Genomic DNA, 19821 nt, shown 5'->3' on the forward strand with positions numbered 1-19821 from the left:
TTTTTCTTCTCCGTCTCGTTCTAACGGGGTGACTGTTCGTCAAGGGAAAATAAGGGGGTGTTTGGAAACGGGGGTTAAACCTCATTTTAGCTAAATTTTAGTCCTTTGCTTCCAAATAGGAGAATTGAAATAGGAGGGCTAAACTTTACTCCCAAATCCTTTATCCCCTCCAAGAGGTGCTAAAACGGACTAAAAGTGATCCCTGTCCAATTTTCCCCGTTGCCTTCTCCCCGCGCTCCCTCTCTCTCCTCCCACCGCACCCTCGCCGCCTCCGCCTCTGCCTCGCTGATCCCGCTGCACCTTCACTACCATCCGCCCGGCCCAGCCGCCTCCGCCTTTGCCTCGCCGACCCTGCCGCACTTCGCCTCCACCTCGCCGATCCCGCCGCACCCCCGCCGCTATCCGCCCGGCCCAGCCGCCTCCGCCTCGCTAACCCCACCGCACTTTGCCTCTGCCTCGCTGGCCCCGCTGCCTCCGCTCGACCCTGCTGCCTCCACACCCGAACAGCTCCTGCGGCGGGTTCCCTTCCTCTGCGGTGCCCTCTGAACACCCTGCATTTGTGGCTTCGGCGGTGGCGGCGGCCGGGGAGGGGGTGACCTTCTTCTTGGCGCTGGCCTGCTTTGCTCCGCGGCGGTCTGCTGCAGCTTGTTGCACCGCAGCTGCCACACGGGGCTGATCGGGCACGAACCTCCTCAACATGAAGGAGGCGTTGTTGCTAGTGGTGGTTGCGGCGGCGGTGACGGTGGGCAACGGCACCTCCTAGGCGGCTGCAGCATCTTCTTCTGCTGCCGATGGTTCTGCTGCTGCTGCTCACCTTGCGGGAGTTGCTGCGGGAGGGGCAGCGCTGGAGGGCACATGGGTCATTTTGCACACTAGTTGCTAAAGTTTAGCCCCTCACCCAAATACTCCAAGTGCTAAACTTTAGCCTCTTCATTTGAGTGGGCTAAACTTTAGCTCCCAAATAAGACCTAAATCAGTACATCGCGCCAAGCCACAGGATGCCAATCCGATGGCTAGCTCACCTTCAACCTGCAGAACAGGAGCAGGTCTGTTCTGCTCGATGTTTGAAATCTTGTTCTGCTGCGTCTTATCCTCTGGGCCCCTGATTCTGCTTCTAAGGTTATGGGGGTGTTTAAATACTAGATGCTAAACTTTAGTAGTGTCATGTTGGATGTTCGAATGCTAATTAAGAGGACTAAACATGAGCTAATTATAAAACTAATTGCAGAACCCTGTGCTAATTCACAAGACGAATCTATTAAGCCTAATTAATCCGTCATTAGCAAATGGTTACTGTAGCACCACATTGTCAAATCATGGACTAATTAGGCTTAATAGATTCGTCTCGCGAATTAGACTCCATATGTGCAATTAATTTTATAATTAACCTATATTTAATATCCAAACATCCAATATGACATGTGCTAATCCCAACACCCCCTATATCCATCTTTGATACAGCGCCACGTGCTTGTGCTAGTTGATGGGAAGGCAACTTCGACCTACTGTCTTCAGGGGTACGTGCAAATGCTTCTTTTTTCCGATCAAAGGCAACAGCACGGCTTTAAACCTTTAGTAAGACATAATTGATGGGACTACTAGGTTACCGGCGACCAACTTAAAATTGGGGTACAAACCAAAACATCTCCCTAAAATAAGGGCGTGTTTGGGAGCACTTCACTTCACCAAAAATCACTTCACTCCACCAACTCAAAAAAATCGCATCTAAACGTGTTCAGCTCCAACAATTCCAGCTCCAGGAAAAACGTGGAGCAGGGGGGTAGATCCACGTTTTTGTGAAGTACCTCAAGGGGTGCTCCAAAAATCTTGTTTACAGACCTCGTCGTGGAGTTCGTAGTTATTTACCCATCATGCCATCCGTTACACAGTACCCCTTCGATTCCGATCAAAAGAAAAAAACACCGAGGCCCATCCGCTACTCTATTTTTTGCCTGTCGCCCGACCTTGTGCCGAGGCTGCCGCCGATCCGCTGATCCGCCGCCGGCGCTCTTCCGGCGAGATGGACAGGGACCGAGGTGCCGGTCTGGGCGGCGCGGCGAGGGAGGCGCTTGCCCGTCTGGGCGGCACGACGAGGGAGGCCTCCGCCGGTCTGGGTGGCGCGGAGATGGAGCCCCCCGCCGATCTGGGCGGCACGGCGAGGGAAGGCCTCCGCCGGTCTGGGCGGCGCGGAGATGGAGCCCCTCGCCGATCTGGGCGGCGCGGCGAGGGAAGGGCCCGCCGACCTGGGAGGCGCGCCGAGTGAAGGGCCCGCCGGTCTGGTACTAGTTTGTAACGAGAATGTTGATTTTGTACATGATTTTTGTTGCGACTCGGTACAATGTTATTTGGTTCAACATTTTTTGCCATGGAAAAAAAACACTGAAGAAAGACATCCATTGTAGCGCTTTACTGTAGCAGCGGAAAAAAATCTCAAAAAACTCCCAGGAACGGTACTGACGGGCTGGTTACTGTAGCAGCGGAAAAAAAAATCTAAAACATGCTAACAAGTCAACTGATCCAACCACCAAGGGCAAAATAGAACAATCTCAAAAAACTCCCAGGAACGGTACTGACGGGCTGGTTACTGTAGCAGTGGAAAAAAAATCTAAAACATGCTAACAAGTCAACTGATCCAACCACCAAGGGCAAAATAGAACATTCCCACCAAAAACTCATATTCCTGGAGCTGGAGCACAACAATCTGCCAAGCACGTTCAATAGGTCCATATTTTTCTGAAGTTGGTGGAGTGGAGCTGTAAAAGTGTGGAGCTGATGGAGGAAGCTAATTTCTGGAAGGTGGAGTGCTGCCAAACACCCCCTAACTCTACTTCGCTAACTAATTCTACTATCCCCCTCTACTAACCAAACTCACTCTACTAACACGCTTGCTGCGGCTACACCTTCGCCGTTGTCGACCAAATCACCACACAATGCACACGCGCATCCGAGGTGATCGATGACTCGCAGTGCAGCCAAGGATGGTCAAAGCGAGACACCCAAGCCAGTAGCCCTTAAAGCGAGCGATAGAGTCTTCTAGACAGCGCCTCTAGGATGCGACATCGCCGCCAGCGCTGCTGCCCGCCCAGGATCTGGGCAGAGTTTTCCTCCGAAGACTCCCGCAAGAGGAGGGCCACCGTCTTCGCTCCCGCCAAGGCCGCCATCGCTGCAAGCAAACATCACCTAGCGGGACCTGCAAAAAGCCACCTGCGCCAGGGGAGGCTGGTGTCTCCGGCGACATAGCCACGCGAAACGCACCGCCGCCTGGATGCAGACGCTGAGCCTCTGCAGGCCACCAAGTGTCGGTGATGCACAGGCAGCCACCAGCACCAGGTCGGGGCGACCGCCCCGCACGCGCACCCTTGTCGTCAATCTCGCCACTGGGGCTCCGCGCACCCGGGCGCTGTCCCTGCTGCAGGAGCCGCATCAGGCTCGATTCGCCCGAGGGATCATAGGATCCGACAAAGGAGTTGCTGGATCTAGCGAGCCCTGGCCTACTACGGCCATTTTCGGCCTGCGGCGAGGAGGGCCGCCGGAGGAAGAGGCGGTGGGGGGCGAGTGAGGGGGCCGCGTCGAGGTGGAGGGCCCCCCACCGCTGTCCTTGTGCCCGCATGGACTTCCGACGGCGCACTCGTGCGGCGGCGAGGTCGTGGAGGCGCTGAAGGGGCGGCGGAAGGCAGCGCGAGGTGGTCCGCCCGAGCCACCCGAGCGAGCGACGCTTCGGATGCTAAGAACAAGGATTTCAACAATCATAAAAAGCTTCATCTTTTTCTTTCATGCCTAACATAATGCTGAGCATAGGAGAGGACTTGGTGGACAAAGAATACAAGGATCACGATCGCCAAAAGATGCTTATGGTTTTTCTTCCATGCTAAGCACAATGCTTAAGCATGGGGATGCTGCGCTGCACTTCATCACAAGCATCAAAAGGGCGGTAAATTCTTCCTCAACCTTTTCTTTGTCTATCTCTTTCTAAAATGCCTGTGTATATAAGCCTTCAACCATAGACTCGATGCAACCTTTGTATATCTCTCCTTATAATAACATGGCTACTCGGAGTACAACCTAGTTTTTATTTTCAATGATCACCATCACCTTGTGCTAATCACGATGTTAATAATTTTGATATAATCTTGCTTATGGAAAAACGATGATGGTTGCTGCTTTATTTTACCTACACATTGCTGTATATGACTTGACTAATTACTCTCTATTTAATGAATTTAAATTGATTAAATACCAGCTCTTTTAATTGTGGAGGTTAAATGACTAAATTCTAGACCCACAAACTCTATGTTGCTCTTTTATTTAAGTTTTCTGATGACCTAATAACTTGATTTGTTTTTATTAAAATTTATCCATATGCTATCTACATTTGTGAATCTCTTGCAATGTTCTACCACCAGAGCCTATATAATGCATGATTTTTCATGATGAAACCTTTAGATTGCAAACTTATATTTAATGAGTTGGGTTAAGATTGATTTCTGTGGTATGACACTTAGAAGTTGGCCATCTCCTTTGTGTAAATATTTTTCTTGCTAGCCTTTCTGTCCATGCATTGTGAATTTCTACACTGAAAATTTCACAAACCTCGTTGGGCATCCAACCTAAACCCAAATTATCATTTTTATGACTACCTCCTTGACCACGATCTATTGAGTATGGAAAAATATTTTGACCGAGATTCAGAAGATTAATCAGTGCCTTTTCAACAAAATCAAGAACTGGAGCGTCCACCAGTACAGAGAATCAAAAGCGAAGAAAATAGAGGCCAGAAGGGGCCACGCCGATTGGCCTGGACACCCTCAGGCCAATCAGCCTGAGGTGTTCCCCCCTCTGTTTTCTCTAAAATTTTGCATGAAAGTCTCTCTAGAGAAATAAAATAATTTTTTTTTCTGCAGAAGATCGAAGATTTTGGTACTTACATCAGCACTTTATCTTTGTTCCTTTTCATGCTTGGGGATGAGCATCGTCTAAGCATGGGGAGGAATCATCACATTATCTCTGACTAATGCTGAGTAAAGTACTATGTTGCAAGAAGTTCTGAGGAGCAAAATGAAAACAAAATGAGGAAGAAGAAAGAAAGAAGAAAGAAAAGAAAAAGGAATGAAAAAGAAAAATATAATAATAAGAAAAGGAATAAAATGCTTCTCAGTTCTTTGAACCTCATTAAAAGTTCCCAGTGCTCTCAAAACTAAGGATTTGTCCATACTCATTTTCCAACCATGTGCAATCCGATAACGAGGACTTCATTTGTGCCTCGGGATCATTCATTTGCCACTTGCACATGTTCACTTATCTAAATATGTGTGTTTCATCCCTCTTCCTCTCCAACATTTATTTTCCATGGCCTTTTTGACAAGTCTTAGTAATGTCAATAGATCTCTCCCTTAGTTTGACAATATTTCAGATATAACGTTGTGTTAGAATTATTTTTACCCACCAAGCTCCACATAATTCTTTCACTTTCATATATGAGTAGAATAGGTTGAAAATAATTAACTTGATGAGATGAGTGTTTCCATGAGCTTTTGCAAGAGAATCTCACTTGTGTTGAATTTGCATATTTTTGAAAAACTCTTCACGATGAAACAAGGTAAAGGTCTGAAGATCACTTAAGTTCAAGAGCATTGTATTTATTTTATTGTGATATGTTCTTTATTGCTAGTCTATCTTCCATCATGAAAAATAGCCAGTCACAACTTGAACTTTAAATGCTAAATATTTAAGAGAGCAATATGTCTTGTTATGTATAACTGAGTGCAGGGATGACATCGAAGGGCAATGATGATTTCCTGATTAAGCAAGTATCCTGGTATGAGCAAGGTTTAAGCATAGGGAATTGTTGATGCCCATTATTGACACACTTTTAGTACCATATTTCATACATATTCTTATACTAACCCGCCAGTTGGCACCTGAAATAACTCCATTTTCGCATATGCATTGTATTTTGGAGGATATTTTATTTTTGTAAGAAATTGGATCTAAAATTATATTTTTGGATAACGCCCCGAATGAGCAACAAACCTATCAAAGACAAAGGCCAGCAGGCTCAGAAAGAGCCCAGGCCGATCGGCCTGGTAAAGCCCAAGCCGATCGGCCAGGGGTCTTTTGGCCTCCTCCGATGCTTATTTTTGGCAATCACTCCTCCAACATTACTGAAGGGCTAAGATTATGAAGATATAGCTAGTATCACTTCAGGATCAAAGAGAAATAAAAAAAGATCAAGCAGAGATTTCGAAAGTTATCAAAGATCAAACTCATTTCGAAGCTATCGATGTGCCAAGCCCACATGCATAGAAAAATAAGCTTTCAGAACATCAGAGAAGATTTGGCATGAAGTAGAACTAAGGGACAAAAAATATCAAAATCCATACCCTGAGCATTATAATTCAGTTTTTTACCCCAATAGTTTTAGAATACCTAATTTTGTTAAATTCGCTGGAAAAGACGGAAAAATTGTACAACACATAAAACAATTTCTCATACAATGTGGAGAAGCTAGCTCTAATGAGATCCTGAGATTAAGATTATTTCCTTTAGCATTGTCTGGTGGTGCTTATGTTTGGTTTGCTACTATGTCACCAAATCTTATTCGCACATGGTCTCAGTTAGAGCAGATTTTTCTGCTGCTGATTTAGAAAGGCTAATGAAAATGATTGTGACATAAGTGTTGTGTGCAATACCATAGATTATAATGTCAATGCTCGCAATTTGGCTCCTTATTCTAGTAATAGTTATTGCCAAATCAGTGAGAATTCAGCAAACATGCCGGTAAATGAGAAAATTGGCCATGCTAATTCTAGCTATCTAGCTAGTTATTCTCAACCATCATATGCTGCGCAACATGCTACTAGAGTGGAGGTTATACCTACAAGTTCGGCACCATATGGAAATGCTAATAATCATAATTTGGCTCCAAGTGTTATTCATAACTATAGCCAAATTAATGAAAATTTAGCAAGGGCATATACACCTCCACAGGTTAATTTAGCATATGTTTTGTCCCATGAATTATCACAAAAATTTGGTATTACTCATTCTATATCTGAAGTTCATGTTAGTGATGTCCACAAAGAACTATGCCACATAGGATTTCTACGTCACAACAACAAATTACTTTTGATGAGTGGAATGCAAAAATTGCTAGCCTTAAGGCAGATTTGGCTAAAGTGATTAGAATTATAAGAGAGGTGAAGTCTGAAGCTGAAAAGCCTATTGTCTTATTACTTGATAGCAAGAAGTATGAATCAAATTTGGGCAACAGTTTGGTTATTACAACAACTGAGCCAAATAATACATATTCTGAATCTGTTGCACCAACAGTGTCAAGCTGTACAAGATCATGTTAAATGTAATAAAACAGCCATACTTGTTTTTCCTGAAGCCGAAGGTGTCGTGCATTTTTCTAATGATTACTGCGTTATTAAACGATAAGTTCTGGCTGAGAAAAGTTTAGAACATCGAACTGTTGAAGAACATGACAATGGAGGCAAGAAGGGAACATTGACATGGCAACACAAGGTGATTTTCAGCAATCCTTGAAGCACCGGTCTGATCGGGTTCATAATCCGATCTGATCGATCCATGTAGAATGTGGCTGTGGGCTGCCATCAAGAGGAGAAGCATGATACCATCCACATCAAGGTTCCTTGCCTTTTCAATATATTTGACAAGGTATACTTTGTAAGTAATTCCCAATCAGATCATAAATTTTCAGTTAATTCATTTATTAGTGATTCTATCATAAATAATTCCAAGAGATCGATTGAGGATGGTAATTTACTTGCTAGTAATAGTATGCCTTCAGATTGTCTCAGCCAATGCATTGTAAAAATTAGGAAGGCTGATAATAGTAACACTTTGGCATTTAAATTTTCTCCATCATCATTGCCAAAGTTTTTCTCTACATGATTTGCTTATGGTCATTCTAGATTTAAAATAAAAAGATCATAACCAAGAGTCATTGTGAAATTCGATGCTAATAAAATGATAAGCTCTAAAGTGTCAGGTATGAGATGCACAAGGAAAGGTATAGCTAAATGTATCGGTGAGAAATCTGAACCATTTGCTTGCTTGTTCTTAAAGCCTTCTCCATAAAAGCATTGGTAGAGAAAATAAAGTATACTTTTTATTTAACTTTGTGGAATGAATTATTTGATATCTTGCTAGAGAATAATTTTATTAAACTATTCGATCACAAAGTTATTCAATCACCTCTTGAATTAGAAGATCGAAAGTATTGCAAGTGGTATAATTCATTTGATCGTTATACTAGCAATTGCAATATTTTTTGCCAACTTATAGAATCGGCCATTAATACTGGGCGATTGAAATTTTCTCAAACACAAGAGTATAACCAGTCGGCTACAATTGGTCTTGATGGCAAAGGATTGGTAAATCGATTAGCGTCAGGTGGTTCATCTAAAGATCCAAAGTTAATCGCCAAAGAGGAAGATTCGAAACTCCCAAGTGATGAGAAGGACATCGTCCATGAATTGCATGTTCAAGCAACAATTGAGGACGATGAGCCTATCAAAATCCCAGAAGTTACTGGGGGGCAAATGGATTTTTCTCCATCAGATCAGGAACCTGTAACTCCTGCTGTGCTGAGGGAACAGGTCTGACCGGTTTGGCAAACAGGTTTGACCGGTTCGGCCAATCAGGTCAGACCGGTCTCCCAAACCGATCAGACCAGTTCAAGTCTGAAGAATCCAGTGATGTCAAAATCTGAACATCCTATGGTGAATGGAGGTAAAGACCGTGTTAAGCACAATGGTGAAAAGCCGAAGCTCACTTTCGATGAAATCTGGCAATGGAATTGGTGTTAAACCATCCAGTGAGGCCAAGCGTGCTAATCAATCAAATGGTGTTAAACCATCAAGATTGTCTCCTAAACATAATTCTAGTAATTGGAATTGGCAAAGGAAAAATTTTCATTCAGCGGCATCATATCCTCCTTTTTGGCCATCAATGCCAGTTTCATATGCTCCATGCCCCACTAGTTTTCATCCTTACTCGTCATGGGAGTGGAATGATCCGTGGGCACATACTCCTTCATATTTTAGACAATATCATGTAGAATATGTAGCTCCAAGAGAACCATCATGTGCAAGGCATCCATATGTTGAAAATGGCCGTTTTGAACACAAGGATCGCTCTAGAGTTCAAAACAAGAAAAAGGTTGTCAAGCAAGTTTATCGAGTAAAAAGAGATGGTCGCAAAGATAAAAGTTTAAATCTGAATTCAATTAATGAAAAGCCAACTAATGTGTTAAAGATTTCGTCTACTAATGGCAAAGAAAAAGAGAAATTGGATGTTGATCCTCCAAGTGCCAAATCTGAACAAAAAGAGTTGAAGAAGTAAAAAATCAGGAGAAAATCACTGCTGTCCAAAACTAAAGTAAAGCCAAGCCATCCACTTGGTTTATCAAATTGGCAGAAGAAAAAGCTACAAAAGCTTAGTGCTCAACAGCTGAGAAAGAAGGGCATGGCACGGGTTTCTAAACGAAGCATTCAAATTCAAAATAAGGATAATGCTCAAGAAAAAGGTGCAACACAGTTGAAGGAGAAGAAAAGGTACGAAAGACGATCTCCAAAACTTAGGTTTGCACCAAATCATCAAATTTATTGGTCATTACATCATCCATTTGCTTTACAAATGCCACATATGCCTCTATCTTGGAATTCATCCTTAGATATGTTTGGTTATCCATTACACTCTTATTTTGATCCTTGGTCATGTGGATCTTTATATTATAGAGGGTCATCACCAAATTACTATACATATTGATTAATTGCAATAGGTGTTGCTATTAATTTTCAAAAACCAAAATATTTAGTTCCTAAAGATGGTTTTAATTCCTATATTTATACATATCTCTACTTTTTTATTTCGTTTGTGCATACTCTTATGGATGGATTCATTATGGATGATACTTTGGCTATTGAAGTTTTAGAACTTGTTGAGGCTGAGGTCAGTAGTTAGAGAAAGCTTGTTGTTGGATATTTGCATAATCCAAAATGCACTGAAAGACAAGTCAAAAACAAACAAGAGGGGTTCAAAAGTAATCTGGCTATCATCAATTCCAAGGTAATTGTATCGTATTTACCTTTTGGGTTGATTACTCACCTTACTTTATTTATGGTCAAAATAACTTGTGGATGCCATACTGAATCATTTTATCTTTCATCATTCTCAATTTGAGAGGTATTGCAAAAACCAATTGACATTGTAGCAATTTGGTCGCTTTATGCATTCACAATAACTTACAACAATTTGATCGCTTTATGCATTCACAATAGCTTACAAGTGTGAGAATGACTTTGAATTAATATTTCAAGAAACCACAGCCAAGGCAGTGTGTACTCAGGCTTATTTCACTCACAAAAGATGTATAAACAGCAGCACCAAGCTGAATTCTTCATATTGGGTAGAACCAAGTGATATGACCGATGACACTATCGTCCTTAGAAGTCGAACATGGTTGATGCACTTGTGCTCTACATTGTTCCTCTACAGTTCTGATAAATGTTTCTTGGTACGCAAACTTTACCAAGAAACAGGAGGCTACCAAGAAAAAGAAAAGGGGGGCATGTGTTCGAGATAAAAATTGGCATCATAGAAGTTTGCTGTCCGAATTTGGGCAAACTGGTCAGACCAGTTTTATAAATATTGTCAAATTTATGATGGAACTTCACCATTACGTAGATCTAGTCGAGGCGATCAAAATGCATATGTAGAGCGTCTAATTTGGAATCCGAATGAGAGAGTTATGGCTCTAGCAAGCTTCAGCCCTGTGCGGACCGATCAGACCGGTTTGGATGGGCGGTCTGGCTAGTTTGACCAGCCTAATCCAAGTTAGGAGTTGTATTTTGACACAGGATTTGTATGATCTTTGACTCCTACTGGGGCAAGACCTCCCCACTCTATAAATATAAAGGGTCACGACCGATTGAAGGCATCCCAATCGAATCAATCTACTGTACATTTACCTTTTATCTCCTAAACTCGTTTTTCAACCTCCATGATGTTCGTCTACTGATCTTGGAGATCAGAGATGGCGTCCTAGGCTTGCTGGTCGACCTAAAGTACGCCAGCGACGTCCACGCTCTGAAGGGGTCCCTCCCGAGTGAGCATCGATGGCCTTTTGCTCGTAAATTAGTCGTTCTTCGCCACGTAAGTACATTGATTATCTGTTTGCTGGTTTGCTCATAAACCTAGCCGTCCTCCATCACATAACCTTGGTAGTTATCCCCTCGAATGATCGGTCCAGGCAAAACCTAGGAACCGGTCTATCTAGATTGCTGGACCGATCCGACCGATCTGGACAGCGTCACTGCCGTTCGGTTCGTTCGCGACCTGCACGCTCTAGTGCTCCCATTTTGATCCCGAATTTGCGCCAACACACCGAATCGCACCGAAGGAAGAGACCCCGAGCCTGCGAGGCAGGAGTGATCGCAGCCAGTCCGCCGAACACCATCGGAGGAGCACGAAAATCGGTGTCCGTCGAAACTCCGTCCGTCATCTCTGCTGACAGGGTTGGGCCGCGCACGACATGCTGATTGCCAATGGCCGTGAAATGATTTATGGCCCGCCGTCCGCCAATCATGTGGGAAACCTGCATTGGCAACTCGCGTATCGCATTCCATATTTGTGTTAGCGATCGCGATCTGGCAAGCAATTGGGAAATGAGTGGAGAAGAACAGCGAAGAGGGCAGATTTCTTTTTTATGAAGAATAGTACTTGTTCTCATTTCCTTATTGGCGTCCACCTCTCTCGGCTCTCGCTCTCTATTCTACTGGATAGATACAGCAGGCTCGGCCTTCACAACAGTCAGACATACACACTCTACTTGGCCCAATAACACTCTTGTTCGGGTTCGGCCTACGAGCCCGTGATTGCTGCGCCTGCGCCTCGACCAAGAGACGGTGCTGCGGCGCCTGGCGATTCAGACACTGCGGCATCAGGAACAGGAACAACTTAAGTTGGCAGTGGCACGTCATCGCTGACAGTTTGCGAGCGACCCACTCGTTGAACCATGAGAGAAGACCTCCAAACTAAACCCAAGGCACCGTACCCTTGTTTACTTCCCAAGTTGGGAGGTGCCAAATTGGTATTTTGCCATAAATGCGACACTGTAGCGTTTCGTTTGTATTTGTGAATTATTATCCAAATATTGACTAATTAGGCTCAAAAGATTCGTCTCGCAAAGTACAACAAAACTATGCAATTAGTTTTTGATTTCGTCTACATTTAGGGGGTGTTTGGATACGAGGTGTTAAACTTTAACAGTGTCACATCGAATGTTCGGATGCTAATTAGGAGAACTAAATATGAGCTAATTATAAAACTAATTGCAGAATCCTATGCTAATTCACGAGACGAATCTATTAAGCCTAATTAATCCATCATTAGCAAATGGTTACTGTAGCACCACATTGTCAAATCATGTACTAATTAGGCTTAATAGATTCGTCTCGCGAATTACACTCCATCTATGCAATTAGTTTTGTAATTAACCTATATTTAATACTCCTAATTAGCATTCAAACATCCGATGTGACGGGTGTTAAACTTTAACACTGGTGAAGCCAAACAGGCCCTTAGTACTCCATGCATGTACTGCAAGTTTGATGTGATGGGGAATCTTCTTTTTGCATAGTGTCAAAGTTGGGAGTTTTAGGGAAGTAAACAAGGGCCAGGTACACTAACGACCCTGATGACCAAACTGGCAGTCTCGCACATATGCTTCTGACCTTCTGTCCAATGTCAATACAAGGATCAACGACATGCTCAGATTTGTCATCCAATAACAAGTAGAGAACATTCATATAACACAGGCTTTGGAAGTGCACGGAGAGCGAACAATCTGTGCTACCACATCTTCCATTTTACATAGCATAAGAAATGCACGCAACACAAACGCGCAAAGTGTCGACAACGCGACGCATCGCAAGGCAGAAGCAACAGATGAAAAACAGGAGGTGCTGACTATTACAAAAGTGGACCCAAGATAAGCTCAGAAACGAAATACCATGTCATTATGTATCTGAAGTTTATGTTACATTCTGGCATACTTACTCGCAACTTTCAAATATAAAGATGCTTTATCTATTTAGGCTACAACAGAAATAGTCACTCCATAGCTTCTTCCAGTGGCAGTATACATGGATGAACAGAGTATTCCTGCCAAAAAACCACATCGTCCACTACTTTTGACATCTACAGGACAACTCCTGTCATTTTATTTTCTCTACCTGTATACATAGTACAACCTTATAATTCACATCCTGAAGACTGAAGAACTACGAGACAATACCCAGATGCTTCTCGAATTAAACCATCAGAAGTTCTCCTTGTGGAACTCAAACCTTGTATTTGTCTTGTGGGTGAAATCTGCTGAAAGCTGCCGTAGCTGCGGCACCAGCACAGGCTCACCACAGTAGAAAACTCCTGAACACAAAGTTTTATTGTTAGTATATGATTGAGTCAATTGGCATTTCTTAAACCAGCTTAGACAAGACTGGAAGATGACATACCGACGCGTTGGTTGTCATGGTTCACTGCAACATGTTTGAATACTTTTCGCCAGTTAGGCCGTGCAAAGTGTGTCTTGACGCTAGTTCCAGACAAGATATCCACCCCCTTTTTCGCATGTTGGAGCTCTTGCAGCATGACAATGAGTGCAGAACGTGCATCCCCTTCCTCGTAGACGCTCGAGCAGTGGTTGTGGAGCTCAATCACTCTATCCTTATCCTTCTCAGCCACCTCGTTCATGACCCCTCGGAACCACTCAAAGGATCCCTCTTCTCTCGTCACCCAGTAGAAGTAGGCCCTCTTTGTCATGAATGGTCTCTTCTTTGCCCTGCCACTGCCCTCAGGTTCTGTTCCTGCAACAGATCCCCCCTGCTGAATGTGGTTAAGCACATCCTTCACAATGCTAATCAGCGGAGTGGCTCCAATGCCTAGTCCAATGAGCAGTAGCACATCATATTCCCGATAATCTTGCGCCGGAGCACCATATGGTCCGTCAATGAGAAGCTTTGGGAATCTAGAGCATGTCAAAATTCATGATCAAATGAATGTAAGTAACCTATATTGTACTGTCCACATTCTGCAAACAAGTCAAAGAAATTCCACCTTGCATTGCTTTCAGTAATCCCCTTGGAAAGGTCAGCTCGAAGGAGTCCACTTTCTCCATCAGTTGGAGGTCGGCATGCCTAGTTGACATTTATGGTAACTATCAGTTCCATGAAGTAAAACAATTGCATCGGATATAACAAAGAACAAGCTTCTCAAGTCACAGTATTGAGTTGCATGCACCAGTTTGCCTTGTTCCAGTAGGAGCTCATTGAGCCAATAGATTTTTTTTTCACAATTCTCTAGGAGATTTAAGTCTTGTTGCAGTAGGAGCTTATTGAGTCAATAGAAAAATCAAAGATCCAATTTACCTCAGAGAAGACAGTCCTAAGCCGTGAAGTCCAATCACCCCTTGTGCGGATGTGAACACTAAGATAGTCATCTCCTGGTGCTGAAGTGATGGAAAATGGGTGCCTGCAAAAGAAACAGATTATGTACTTTTAGTCATTTACTGATCGTATACTCAAGGACCTTTTTCATCAAGAAAGGGTGTAATTTGTCTACCATTCATATGGAGACACGGCACGGCAGTTTATGAAGATGTACTGTCCACTCCGATATCGGAAACCAGGTGGTTTGGACATATACAGAGCCAAAACATTCCCCGGATATACAGCAACCTATTGAGAGGGTGCAAAGTTAAAAATTACAAAGGAAAAATAACACTTAGGAAATGATTTCTTATAAAGAAAATAAAAAACTATGGAGGAAGTAGGTTTCTGTAGCATGAACAAAATAGGCACCCAAATTCTATTTGAGGAGTGAAAACAGGTACTGGGGTACAACCACACCTCACACCAAATGAACGATGTTTAGTTGTAGTCCTCAAGTTGAAAAGGACAAAAAAGGCAAGGGACAGAATTTAAGGTACCTTCTGAATCCTAACTGCATCATGGCTCCTAAATAGCCGAATAATGCGTTCACTTACATACAAGAGCACAGGAACAGCAAGGTACATCCAAGTCTGTCAATGATAGAAACGCTCTGTAAGTATTAACTTCCAAAAAATAGATGTTCTATTTCCACCAGGATACGGATGCTTACCGTTTTCTTGTACCATTCCCTGCTTAGATACAAGCAGATTCCATGGACGACGAGCAGTGTATACACAATAACAAATAAGTGGTGAGTAAACCAGAAGGCATTGAAGCCAGTCATTTTCTTGAGGGGATTAGAATCCTTGAGCCTGTTACGTCTGAACCATGGTTGGGCTAATACAAAAGCTATGGCCATAAGTACAAGCATGACCACGCCTGTCCACCCTTCAGTTCCCTTTACAAACCACCAATAATTTGGTGGCTTTTTCTCCCCAAAGAAAGGCTTCATAGGTTCATAAGCAGCATCACTTGCATGGAGCAGCCGAGGAAAATCACATGTTAGGTGAGCACCTGCATGCAAAGCAACACCTACTGCAACACCTGCTGCTATTACCTGCATGATTATTGCATGCATATTATACAATGAAATTTCCATCTAACTCATAGTATGATTAAAGAAGAACTATCGATCAGATCAGCAGGTTAACAGTTCACTTTTGTTAGTCATCTAGGACAAAAAAGGGCTATGTTTGAAGGGAATGGATAGCTTCACATGGAAAGATTCATCGCTGTGTTCAAAACTAGTTGAGTCCATATGTTTTACCTTATGAAAGTTTATGTTGTCATTGAAGGGCACGACAGCTCCAATCTTTGTCTTCGACCGAATCCAAGTGATTGTATTTCGGCAAACAGGAAAAAGAACCAGGGCCATATTGAATTTGAGAGTCTCCGCAGCACCTTTTGCAGTTGTCACACAATAACCCATGATATGGAATACAGCTCGATTACGGTATTGGATAAACTTCCAAATGAAGAGGCCAATGCAGATTGAGAGCCAGAGAGTCATAACCCAAATGCGCTTCCAGTTCTCCTCAAGGAAGTACAAGAACTCTTGCCAGTAGTGGTAAAATGGACCATTGTCCTCGTTTGTTGCAAGCCTCATGCTAAGAGCTTTGCTAAGCTTTGAGCTATGTGTTATTGTTGATCTTGCAGCAGCTTGAGACGGTGACTGCAGCAAAAGTGCCTCCAGATCCTCAAGCTGTTAATTGTTTAACGTAAGTTAGTACATGAACTGTTCCACAGTTGCTAAATTTGAGTAATATGGACAGACCTCGATATATCCAAGGTTAGTAGGGTCAAGTTCTTCCATAATGAGTGCTGCGTACTCTTCAGCTCGTTCCTTCAGCTTGGAAAGTTTGTTTGCTGATGCACTAAGGGTAATGATCTGAAAAGGCATGTTAGAATTTTCTTAAAATCTAACAATGTACAACATGAACAAATTACATTTTAAACTCTTGAAATTGCTGGCTGACCTCCTTAACCTCCTCTGCTGTGATCCTTCCATCAGCATTCTTGTCAACCCTGGACAGAGGAAACAACACATGCTAATTGCGGAATTATTGAACAAACAATAGCTACAAGTTCAATACAATAGCTTTGCTTAATTTTATTTTTCTGAGATTATGTGCTAGAAGAGCCAAGTACTTTGACGTGGAATTGGATTTGGCAAACTACCACATTCATATTACATGTATTAAGAAGGAACTATGCCAAGACTGAAAGACATTCATCAAAATTACTAACATGTCAAAGAATGTCCGGAGACGGTTGTCAAAACCCTGATCACTGAGTTGCTCCCAGAAATCTTTAAGCTCATCCTTAGTCAGCACCTGCTTCACTATCCCTCTCTTCCTTGCCAATGAATCGAACACTTGCACTGCAAACTCATCAGATCCGTCCATCCCTGCACAATCCAAAGCAATGCTTATATTAGCAGTGTACAAATAGTTGTACGGACAATACAAATTAACTACAGCTGCTGAAATTACCAATGCATTTCCCAAATCTTGAACGTAGCAAGACGCCATCGACCTGTAGCTGATTGAAGCGCTTCTCCACTGCAGCCCAACCATCCTGGCCAACTTTCGCAGTTACAAACTGCAGGCCTTTGAGCGCCACAACAGCACCACTCTTACTTCTGTCCAATCTCTTCCTCACGTTCTTTCCCACCTGTGTCTGTTGTGGCCTATTGCTTGAGTTCTTCAGCTTTAGCCCATTTGTCACCTGTCTTAGCTTTGACGCAAGCTTGCCGCTCCTTGATGAGGAAGGTGACACTAGTGACATGCCGTCAAACCCACCACCGTGCCCTGAGCCACTGTCATCAACTGCCCTGACATCTTCAATTGCCACTGAATCACGCTGTACATCAAGAGTGATCTCCACAACCTCATCATCATCCTTGAACCTCGTTGTCTTCACGCCCCTCCCGCTTGATTCTTCCAAGTTGCCACTATGTGGGATTAATGTTGCTGTGTCATCTTGTGATCTTCGTGAACTGCCCAGGTCATGGGCAGCTTCAGTGCCTGCCATATCCTTCTCTATCTCTCAGGCAAATTGTCCTTATGCTCTGGTCAAAGGAAAAGTTAGTAAGTAGAAGGAAAATAGGAGAAGAACTTTAGTAAGTGCAAATACTGCTTGTTCTTGCGACACATAGAGGTATTCTTTTTGGTAGCTACAGAATGTCCCTTTCTTCTATCCATAACCAGTTAGTTACACGTCCTTCTAGAGTAAAATTTCACAGAAAAGTTTATTTCCAATGAAAAAAAATTGTTCAATAAGATTACAACTATTTGCCGTTTAGGTACATAAAAATTTCTAAAAATACTGGCAGGCAGACAGGGCTGTCAAAGGGAGTAAGACTGGTCTATGGGCTCAATGAGATCCAGAACTCGCATCACAAATAAAAGTTTGCATTGAAAAAAAAGATGGAGATGTTACTTCACCAAGATGATGGGGATAGCAGCCCCAACGATTTACAACCTCAACGACGCCAGGCGCCAGCAAGGCAAAAAAAACAGAGGAGAAATTCAATTTTTTTTCCAAAAAGAATCAGGGAGACACTCCCAGGCCGGAGGAAACTGCCCTCGGGTTTCAAATAGCTCCGCACCACCCACACCAAAATGACTCCTTCCGCTCAGATCTAGCGGCCGCAGCTCTCAATTAATTCCAAAACGCAAAGAACCAACCTTCTGCTGAACCGCATATTCATTTCTTGGTACCAGAAACGGCGAACTTTAAATGGAAAAAAATAAAGAATCGTTTTGTAGCGATGAGTAGCAGCAAAGAAGAGCGGGGAAAAAAACTGAAACCAAGTGAGAAGAAAATCAAGAGCAGAGGAAGATAAAAGGTGAGGTATTTGGGAAACTGAGATCATGGAGAAGAGGGGGGAGAAGAACTCTACCTTAAACCCTTCCAGAAATTTCAGGCCCCGAATGGAACTCCGAGCATTTCTTGAATACGCCACTGGAGAATAGAGAAAACCCCAACAATTCAGTCCTCAGCACATACTTCCGCGCTAGAGATTTCAGGGAACGAACGGGCAAGAGGACAAGGCACTACCACACAGCAAGCGGCGTACGGCGAATCACGGGTAGACAGGCGCCACCGAGCTTCAGCGAATGCAGGTGGGTTCGCAGCAGCCAGGAGGCGTTCAGGGAAGCAGATGCAAGTGCAGGTGGGCAGGCACTAGAAAGCAGCAACACTCCTCCCCTAAATGCGATGAACAATTAAGTAGTCCCCGAGAAAACAACGAAGGGGGAGCGAGCTGTGGTGTACTGGTGTCGCGTGATGTGCGCGGTAGGAGCAAGCAGAGTGGCGCTGCTGTTTCTGTCAGCTTGTGGAGAGCTGTATTTGTATCTGTAAGGCTGGACAGCTTGACTCCCTAGAACTGTTACCTGCAAAACGCATGTGCTTTTGGTGGCATTGCTACTTGCTAGTGGGGGGTTGGTGATCCGGCTGTTGCTAATTTGCTATTGCCTTTGGACCTTGGGATTCGGGAGGGATTGTCTGCTAATTCAGTTGAAATCACCTCACGAGAAAAGACGGGTGTTTGAATACGAGGTTAAAATTGAGCAGTTCGGATACTATTTAGTAGGACTAAACATCAGCTAATTAAAAAACTAATTGCACATGGAGTCTAATTCGCAAGACGAATCTATTAATATTAATTAATCTATCATTAGCAAATGGCTACGGTAGCACCACATTATCAAATCATGAACTAATTAGGCTTAATAGATTTGTCTCGCGAATTAGACTTCATCTATACAATTAATTTTGTAATTAGACTATATTTAATACTTCTAATTAGTATTCAATGTGACAGGTACTGAAGTTTAGCCTGGTATCCATTCATATTTTGTTATTGTCTGTGAATGTGCCACCGTAAAGTACTGAGCTGTTAACGAATAGGCCATCTGTTTTTCTATAGAGCTTAATTCAGAGTTCAGAATGGTAGAGGCTATTTAACACACAGATCGATGTTAGGGTTGCCGAGCACTCAAGCATTCACATTAAAGTGTGGATGCGTTAACAAGGTAAATCTCCCATCTCGATAAATAGGCTTCTATGGTACGGAGTAAGTAATATATTTAAAAATTAAAATACATCTTTTAGTTTTTTAACAGTTTAGATGAGACAAGATGGTTTGTTGGCTGGTGATAGCCCCTCCGGTATGAAGAGGATTCGTCCCTGTGCTGACCCCGTAATTCTTCCGAAGCGTTAAACCATGCTCAGGCATTTTAAAGACCTCGGACACCCGAATCATTCCTCTTCGCCCACATATTTTCTCCATAGGTCT

The 19821-nt window shown here is 43.2% G+C and overlaps 1 protein-coding gene across 1 annotated transcript; it reads right to left on the bottom strand.

Moving 5' to 3' along the window:
* Positions 1 to 13019: 13019 nt before the first annotated feature.
* Positions 13020 to 18849, bottom strand: LOC101784053 (respiratory burst oxidase homolog protein B). Its single transcript, XM_004968669.3, has 14 exons — positions 18582 to 18849; positions 18424 to 18485; positions 17012 to 17589; positions 16767 to 16926; positions 16496 to 16544; positions 16294 to 16407; positions 15787 to 16221; positions 15190 to 15576; positions 15017 to 15109; positions 14650 to 14765; positions 14457 to 14559; positions 14146 to 14225; positions 13545 to 14056; positions 13020 to 13458 (listed from the first exon to the last, which is right to left on the bottom strand). Exons 3-14 carry the CDS (start codon positions 17550 to 17552, stop codon positions 13349 to 13351), a joined length of 2700 nt encoding a protein of 899 aa, XP_004968726.1. The 5' UTR covers positions 17553 to 17589; positions 18424 to 18485; positions 18582 to 18849; the 3' UTR covers positions 13020 to 13348.
* Between the last annotated feature and the right edge of the window lie 972 nt (positions 18850 to 19821).

The sequence above is a fragment of the Setaria italica genome, chromosome V (assembly GCF_000263155.2).
Source record: "Setaria italica strain Yugu1 chromosome V, Setaria_italica_v2.0, whole genome shotgun sequence".
In the NCBI taxonomy this organism is placed as follows: domain Eukaryota; kingdom Viridiplantae; phylum Streptophyta; class Magnoliopsida; order Poales; family Poaceae; genus Setaria; species Setaria italica.

What these genes read in the sequence shown, in the direction of transcription:
- LOC101784053 (XM_004968669.3), bottom strand. Translation starts at nt 17,552, where the DNA reads ATGGCAGGCACTGAAGCTGCCCATGACCTGGGCAGTTCACGAAGATCA. An exon ending in ACAACATAAACTTTCATAAG is followed by an intron (nt 15,577 to 15,786) that starts GTAAAACATATG and finishes ATAATCATGCAG; the next exon opens with GTAATAGCAGCAGGTGTTGC. An exon ending in ATTACTGAAAGCAATGCAAG is followed by an intron (nt 14,057 to 14,145) that starts GTGGAATTTCTT and finishes GACATGCTCTAG; the next exon opens with ATTCCCAAAGCTTCTCATTG.